The following is a 9,239-nucleotide window of genomic DNA, read 5'->3' on the forward strand; positions in this document are numbered from 1 at the left end:
ATTTTATAAGCAATTACACTCAGTTCCAACTTTTTTACATTCAGATTTTATTGAACTTGTGGAAAAACAACAACAAGGCCAAACAGAGTCACAATTTCCATGAAATAAGTCACAAACTGTATTAAGGTATCAGTGCTAGTGCTATGCTTAGTGGGTATTGTCAATGTGTTCATATAAGGTACATGGTGGTATATGTGGTAAATTTTGATCCAGAAGTCCTTATAGACATGCCTCATTCAGCTGCCTCATCAAGCGCTGCTGCAAAGGTTTGTAAGGCTGTTTTGCGTTGGAGAGGAAATGGCTTGTCCCGAATCTCATACAGCTTTTGTGCAAGGCTAGCCAGCCTTTTTCTGTACTCCAGCTTTTTGTAATTCGCTTCAGGGACACCCTCAAAGCCATAAATGGCACCCCACCAAGCAGCAGCAATGACTGCAGTGGAGTCACTGTCTCCGCCATGGAAAAAGGCATGATGGGCCAGCTCAACCCAGGAGCTACCTGCGATCAGGAGTGCATCATAGGCAATCATGGGGGCATCGTGCCCACTGCTGCCCGCTATGCCGCTGTAGCTGAGGGACTTGTAGAACACGTCTCTCTCCTTCACTCCGTAGCTCTCAGGAAACTGTGGCTTGCTCTTTCCATCCAGTATCCCCCTCAGCTGCAGATAGTTTCTCCATGCAGTCTCAAAGTAGTCCCTGCAGCCATGGAAACAGAGTAGGTCAAACCTACTTTCTCACTAGCCTTACCCCCTCATCTTCCGGCCATGAAATATTTCATTTAAGATTCTGTGTATTGCCTGGTGCTGATGTCATGACCTATGATGGTGCTGAATTGTTCACCATTAATGGTTGTCCAGTTGCCCAGGGCCAATCAGACTTCAACTGCTCCTGACCAATAACTTGCCAGCAGTGACAGTGTTGCGGGGAGGGATGGGGGGCCTACATCGACTGGCTAGTGTCACACTTCTGTGAGGTATAGTTTTTTTCTGCCCTGTGTGCATCTCGCAGCTGCTTACCTGGGTCAAGCACCTTTCTCTACTGAGTCACTAGGGAAAAACCTCTCTCCGTTCATCAGTGATATCTACTACAACACTGCATCACTCATTTTTTACTTTGAGGTTAAGTGACATACATAAAGTTACAGGTGTTACAAGCCCCCTAGTTAGTTTTACAGCTAGCTCTTAAATAACATTGAACTAGCTCTGCTGGTTAATATAGCCAGCTTGTTACCTAATCATTACATCACTAGGCAGCCAGCTAGCTAGCTGTGTGTTACATCTAGCAAATTTTATTATTATTTTTTTAATCACAGGTGATGACTTTCAGCGAAAAGACATTAGGATGTACAACTGTGAAGTTGGATCTTCTAAAAACAAATGGAACCAATGTCACTGCCTGATCTGAATAATTTACCGTAGCGCGACGCAAAACAGCCAGCTGTTGCTATTGCTACATTTTCTCTCGGAAAAGGTGCAGTTTTTAACAGGTGTTTATTTTTGGCACCAACTGAAGCAGCACAAACTGAAGAGTCTCCAGTTTGGAACCAGATGTTGATTTGTTACAGTTACAGAAAACAGCACCTAGAAAGTCACGACAACCCTGGGAAGTCCAGTGAACCTCTGCACCAGGAGAATCATTCACAAAGGAAAGCAAACACACAGGCAATCAAACCTACGACAACAGTAATTTTTAGGCACGTTATATTACAGATAGACTATGCCATATCTGGGCAAATACAGAAAAAAATCTTAATGTTGAACCTTGATACTGTGGCTGTGATAGTTTAGCAAGACTGTTCTCCTGTTTATTTGTGCTCAGATGTTATCATTTAATGAGTCTCTCCCTCGGCCCACCTATTTACACTTTGTGCAAAGTATGTTTATAAAGGCCATGAAACAAAAACAAGCTCTCACCACTTCTCCAGGTTTTCTTCAACACAGTGTTCTGACTGCTTGATGTACTCCTTGGCCTTTTCCAATATATCGAGGAGGCCACGGCCCCACTCCAGCGGGGGCTTACCCCTCACAGCGTAGGCGGTGAAGAGGGCAGCAGCTAGGGCACCGAGATAGCCAGTGGGGTGGTGGTGGGTAATGCGTCCGCTCTCCACACTCACTGCTACCAGCAGGTCCTCCTGACTTGGCTCGGGGAACCTAAGGCCCACACACATGGCCCGCATGGCTGCCCCGCAGCCTCCGCCCCTGTGGTTGAAGGGGATCTTCCAGCCCCCCTCCACTTTTGGTCTCAGCAAATGCACAGAATTCATACAAGTTACCCCTACAAAAAGGGAGAGTTAGTGCAGCTGTTAAGGTTGGCAGAACTGAAAGAACGCAGTGTGAGACCTGAGAACCATTCAGAAAGAGACAGCAAAAGTAAAGGCACTGGCACATACACTACATGGACAAAAGTATTGACCTGACCATTACACCAACAGGGACTGTAATGACATTGTATTCAAATATATATATATATACTTTAATATGGAGTTGGCCCCCCTTTTGCAGCTCTTCTCTCTTCTTGGAAGGCTTTCCACAAGATTTTGGAGTGTTTCTGTGGGAATTTGTGCCCATTCATTCTGTAGAGCATTTATGAGGTCAGGCACTGACACTGTTGGACGAGAAGGCCTGGCTCGCAATCTACGTTCCAGTTCATCCCAAAGGTGCTCGATGGGGTTGAGGTCAGGGCTCTGTGCGGGCCAGTCAAGTTCTTCCACACCGAACTCATCAAACCATGTCTTTATAGTCCTTGCTTTGTGCACTGGGGCACAGTCATGTCGGTATAGAAAAGGGCCTTCCCCAAACTGTTGCCACAAAGTTGGAAGCATAGCACTGTCCAAAATGTCTTGGTATGCTGAAGCATTAAGATTGCCCTTCACTGGAGATAAGGGGCCTAGCCCAAACCCTGAAAAACAGGTGTGGCCACATACTTTTGTCCATATAGTGTACATACCCTAGGAATTCTTAAAGGAGGAACATGTCAGATCAGGTAGCATTTTGCACCTTCTGAAATGCTGCAAAGGTCTCAATCATGTGAATCAGTAGCACTAAGAAAAAGGCAGTACCTGGAGCCCTGCCATCCATGTCCCGCATGGAATCTTTGTATTTTTGGGCCAACATCTGGAACAGCTCGGAGATACTCGCCCCTTTCTTCATCTCTACCACTGCCTCCGCTGTGGCCAGGTGCATGACCGTGTCATCACTCACACAGAGTTTTGTGACGTTCAGTGACGTCAGGCCACCCATCAGAGCCAGCTCCTTATGGATCGTCTCCCCACTATTACAGAACTCCCAATCTCCATTGTGGTAACCCATGGCATCACCAGCTCCACTAAGAACCATGGAGGCCACATACCTTTGCTCCATCTCAGCCATAAAAAGTCAAATTTCTGTCAAAATAGGGATCTGAAAAGAGACAATATAATAGTTTCAGCCACTTCTGTAAACACCAACAGTGTACAGTTACTCAGCTACAAGAGCAAGCCAGGTTGTCTTCAGTCCTCAATTTAGCTTAATCCTCTGTAGAGCTGCCCGTAGAGCTGTCACTCCAACACACCAACGCCGGAAGTGAACGAGTGGCAAAGGATGGCGTGCCGTCTTGCCTTTGGCGGTTCGGGAACAGAATTCATTAAATATATCTGTTTTAATACATCTGACTCCAATTTTGTAATTGTTAACCTATTTTAATTTAGTAACCGGATTACTCAAATGCGCAGGAGGTCATGCTAACGAGTCTGCCCAAGCTGTACCAGTTTCCCCCCTATATACCTGGCCATAGAACGTGGTATCTGGACTTTGGTGCTGTTACAAAACATGATAACCTCTGAAACAACAGTGTAGTCACGATTCAGCAATTATAAATACTGCAAGTCTTGCGATAATCAGGGGGGTACGAAGGGGTACTAGCACGTGAGGAACACAAAGATAAGTGCATTCTTCACTGTCCACTTTTGCACCACATGCACCACTTTATTATGAATCCATCGTACCTCCCTGCTACATGTACCATTGACATGTGTGTGAAATTAGTTTTCAAATGACACAAAAAATGATTAGGTTGCACATGAGAATGACCATATTCCATATTCCATACTATTCCATACTGTCTGCTGCCTTGTTTAGAGTCCAGGATGCAGCTGCCCTTATATTGTTCTTCCTTTTAATTTTCCTGCCATATTTTGCTACCAACAATAATCTGAAGTTTAGTCTTATATTCTTACTTTTTTTCATTTTTTAGTCTATTTCCGTGTGTTTATCTTTTGATAAAATGCAAATGAGCTGTGCAAAGTGGATGGTGGCACAATCTCTCTCTACTGAATTTGCTTGGCCTGTGTACTGTGTCCCAACAGATGGCGTACCTTGACGGTTGTTTACACGTGTGTATCATATGCAAAATCTTTTATTTTCTCCTTGCTCTGATTTTTTTTTTCTTTTCTTTCTTAAAAAACTCAATATTCCATATGTGGAAACCAATGATCGGACTAACTGTGTCTGTGAACAGTTTTGAAACGAATCTAAAAAAGGAAGAAATGCACATATTTCGATGATGGAAAAGTAACTTGAATAAGAATGCTGTTGCTGCCCGATAGGCAGTTTGAGGGTTTTTCATAAACATATCAGGATTTTTGTCATGTGTAGTTTCACTATATGTTATCAAGACATGTTAATTTCAATATTCAGTTTAATTTCAATATTCATCAGCTTAGATTCCATAATGTCTGCTCTACTTCAATAATGGGAAGTCATTTTCATTACATTACCAACATTTGTTGGCATAGTTTTTTTAGACAGGGAACTGCCGTGTGAATCTGACAACCCTGCTGATAAAACCTGACAATCGATTGCACGTGCCTGACCTACGACACGCCCATCGTGACGTTACCGTGTACATTTTGCATTATAGGCTACTTTTACATTTTATATTTTAGTTTTACATTACAGCTTACATTTTACAATTTTCCACTTCAGCTGACGGCCGACATTTACAGTGTCATCAACTCCAACTGAAATATTTTACAACAGGCCAGCCTCACGTTTTCAGAGACAGTCGTCAGTCTACACACAAAGCTCATTCGATCTGCTTCGTTTGTTCCCTCGCAAACGAAGGAGTGGCAGGGAAGTGAAGTTGGTTTTATGTTGGACATTCACTACATACTCGCGTTCGATTTTAAGGGACCATCATCAAACTACCGATTTTTATATTTCTATATTTTTTATTATACACAAAATTCAAAGATGATCTTGGTTTCGGAGCTCTCTCACATGGATGGAAAGGTATTGAATTTTATGCATAATAAAAATTCACTTAAAATAGAAATACTTATGTTTGTCAAAATTCATTGGGTGTAGTAAGAGCTATATTGAATGTTCTTTAAAATACACCTAATTTCAGATCTCTATCTCATATGGATGGCTGAGCTATTGAATTTTGTGGATAATGGAAATAACTTAAAAATATGAATGTATATTTTTATCAAAATCCTTTTGGTGCAGTAAGAACAACATTGAGTGTTCTTTAAAATACTCTTGGTTTAAGATCTCTGTTTCATATGGATGGAAGATATTGCATTTTGTGTATAATAAAAATTCCTTAAAAATATACATGCTTCTTTTTTCAAAATCTATTATCCGTAGTATCAGCCATATTGTGTTCTTTAAAATATACCCACACACCCAAGACTGAACTTCGGTTGAGATGATCATCCGTAAAATGCCCAATATTATCGCTAGCCCAATTTAAATGAGCAGCACTTTTACGATGCTCCCTAAAGGAAATGAAGGAAGGAAGGAAATGATGCTAATCACCGCACAAATCAGAAAATGATCAAAATCGTAAATTCCCTGATGTAGTTAAGAACAGGAACGTTTGATTATTTCGATTATAGCAACTGTTTTTAAAAGTGTGATGACAATCAAAAAGCGAGTGTGTGACTAATGTCCAATATAAAACAAACTTTACTTCACTACGAGTGGCCTGGTCAAATCGTCAGAGTTTACAAGGCATTCAAGACGCTGAGCTAACCTGTTTATCTTAACAGCTAACTAACCACACTGAGACAAGCTTTACACGAGATGAAATGGCTGAACTTACCAAAACGTGTCACGAATCGAAACTGAACTGTGTTCCAAGGGAAAAACATCCAAAGGCAGCATTTATATACGTGATTATCATATCATATCAATAATTTGTGTTTAAAGTTTAACTGTAAAAGCAGCCTACTGTAATAACATCTTCATAGTACACATGCTGCTCCTCTCGTCTCTTTCCGGTAATTTAGTATAAAAATACTTAGGCTGGGTACTTAGGGTTAGGCTGCATGCCGCCACCTGCTGTAAAGGAGTGTAAACTGGGCTGAAGCGAGGAGGTGATGAACTAGCTTGCCCCAATCCTGCCGAATCAACCAGGTTTAAAATTCGTTTATACTTCTCGGTACCCTTTTGTACCTACTAACACTTTCAAACTGAAGCCTGTCTTTCGACCAATGTTTACACCTGTCTTTACAATACCTGCGTTTCCAGAACACAATACACAAACACAAATCAGACGTTTCCTAAATCCATTGTTTTGCCTTTTGTTGTAGTTGCTGAATGAGTGTTGGAATGAGACATTTACATTACGTTTACATTTTTGTCTTTTAGCAGTCTTGTCAAGATCACCTTACAAAGTGTGAGTACAAAGTGCATTGAATTCACTGTCTTGGCAATAACCAGGACACTGTGTGAAGTAAAATAACTGCAACAACACCACAGTTAGTGAATTTTGACTAAACTGCATTTGTTCTTAGTATTCTTTTTAAGATGCCTACCTCACTTTGAGAAAGTTGTTGTAAATAATTATGGTAAATGTCGTAAACAATTATAAAAACATTATAGAACAGCTTATGTGGTATGACCACCCTTGGCTTTCAAAACATCACTGATTCGCTTAGGTATATTTGTGCACAATTTTGTAAGGTACTTGGCAGGTAGGTTTTTCCAAGCATCTTGGAGAACTTGCCACAGTTCTTCTATGAATTTTGGCTGTTTCAATTCTTTCTGTCTCTCCATGTAATCCCAGACTGACTTGATGATGTTGAGATCAGGGCTTTGTGGGGACCACACCATCTGTTGCAGGACTCCTTGTTCCTCTTTTTGGTGAAGATAGTTTCTTATCACACTGTGTGTTTGGGGTCATTATCATACTGCAGAATGAATTTAGGACCAATCAGATGCCTCCCTGATGGCATTGTATGATGGAAAAGAATCTGCTTGTATTTCTCAGCATTGAGGAGGCCACTAATTATGACCAAATCCCCAACTCCATTTGCAGCAATGCAGCCCCAAACCTGCAAGGAAACTCCACCATGCTTTACTGTTGCCTGCAGACACTCATCCTTGTAGCATTCTCCAGCCCTTCAACGAACGAACTGCCTTCTTCTAGAGCCAAATATTTCAAATTTGGACTCATCGGTCCAGAGCACCTGCTGCCATTGTGCTGCATCTCAGGTCTTGTGCTTTCATGCATAGATGAGTTGTTTGGCTTTGTTTCCACATCTGAGGAATGGCTTTTTGGCTGCAAGTCTTTCCTTGAGACCACTTCTGACCAGACTTCTCCAGACTGTTAGATGGGTGTACCAGGTTCCCTGTGGTTGCTGCCAGCTCTGAGCTGATGGCACTGCTTGGCAGCTTCCGATTGTGGAGGGACGTCAACTTGATGTGCCTTTCATCTGCTGAACTAAGTTTCCTTGGCTGACCACTGTGTTTCTGGTCCTTAACCTTGCCTGTTTCTTTGTGCTTCTTCAGAAGAGCTTGGATAGCACATCTGGAAACATCTGTCTGCCTCGAAATTTCTGCCTGTGACAGACCTTGCTGATGCAGGATGACCACCTTGTGTCGTGTTTCTATGGTCACTCTTGTCATGGTGTAAGATTAGAAATCTGTTCTGCAACCTAACCTTTTCAGTATGGCTGATCCTCACCCAGTTTTATTCCCTCTACACAGGTGTTTCTGTTTCAGTTAATAATTGTGATTAAACCTGCGTATGTTGCTAATGATTACCACCTGTTTTGTTTAGTTGTTTGGTGTAGTTGTTTTATCATGCATTGGAGTATATGCCTACGAAAAAGGTTTGGAGGGTCTGGAAGGTTTTGTGTTAGTTTGCCACGTTCTTTCTTTATTTAGTCTTAGTCTTAGTGGCACATTACATCACTATTTTTAAAAGAAATGTTCGTAAATCTAAAATATGATATTTGTTATTGACCCACTAATGGAGAAGATAGAAAAGAACTACTTTAAGACAAATGTTTTGTGAAAAAGCTTACATATATATATATATATATATATATATATATATATAATGTGTGTGTGTGTGTGTGTATACTGTATGTATATATGTGTGTATATATATATATACACACACACACATATATATATAGAGGTGCCATGTGGTCCAGGTGTCAAGGCACTTGTCTCTTGTGAAAGCTGAGCCAACAACCCAGGTTCAGTCCCAACTGGATCATTAGCCAACAGTGATGCAGGAATGGAGCCAGTCTGTAGAGGTGGTGTGTTGGCAGGGTCCCATCTTGTCATTGCTCTCAGGCACCTACTAGTTGCTTAAATGGAGTGAAGGTGAGGGTTTAAAACCTGCAGCAGGCCTGTGTTACATGATGCATGATGCATATGAACACACTTTCAGTATATTGTGTACAAAGAAAGGTTTTTTTTTTTAAATGAAAGAAAATATTAAACAGATGAAGGATAATAAAATGCAAGACAGTAGAATGAAAGGGGCTCAGAGCTGATGCATGCCTTTCTTGACGTTGATAAAAAAAAATTTTGTAGTCGATATGTGCATCACATAGAATCTGTCATAGATACAATCCACTAAAAAGGAGCAAGCTGCTCAAAATCAATGTCATGAAGCTCACTTTACCCCCCTTTCAAAGATACAAAATGAATGCCTGAGTTGCATTGAGATCCCCATTCATGCGTTTTTTTTTTTTAATGTGAGCAGGATTCGCACTTTACTGAACACACATCTCTGGATAAATGGGTGAAGGCAGACTGTGTGAACTGAGGGCAGAGCACACACACTGTTGATGATTTAATTCATTGGCAGCATCCACATAGACATTGACCAGTCTGAGAAACATCTTTTTTCTAGTACCTACTTCTCACTTTACAGTGGAAAATGACAACTGCACTTGTTGCACAAATCTTGTTTTTCAAGGTTTGGATCAGTTTGAAGACAATACACGTTTCATTTAGTCCT

The 9,239-nt window shown here is 41.3% G+C and overlaps 1 protein-coding gene across 1 annotated transcript; it reads right to left on the minus strand.

The window, feature by feature from the left end:
- Positions 1-76: 76 nt before the first annotated feature.
- On the minus strand, positions 77-6,244 carry LOC118789154 (protein ADP-ribosylarginine hydrolase-like). Its single transcript, XM_036545482.1, has 4 exons — positions 6,081-6,244; positions 3,055-3,394; positions 1,910-2,270; positions 77-692 (listed from the first exon to the last, which is right to left on the minus strand). Exons 2-4 carry the CDS (start codon positions 3,362-3,364, stop codon positions 233-235), a joined length of 1,131 nt encoding a protein of 376 aa, XP_036401375.1. The 5' UTR covers positions 3,365-3,394; positions 6,081-6,244; the 3' UTR covers positions 77-232.
- Between the last annotated feature and the right edge of the window lie 2,995 nt (positions 6,245-9,239).

The sequence above is a fragment of the Megalops cyprinoides genome, chromosome 14, assembly GCF_013368585.1.
Source record: "Megalops cyprinoides isolate fMegCyp1 chromosome 14, fMegCyp1.pri, whole genome shotgun sequence".
Lineage (NCBI taxonomy): Eukaryota > Metazoa > Chordata > Actinopteri > Elopiformes > Megalopidae > Megalops > Megalops cyprinoides.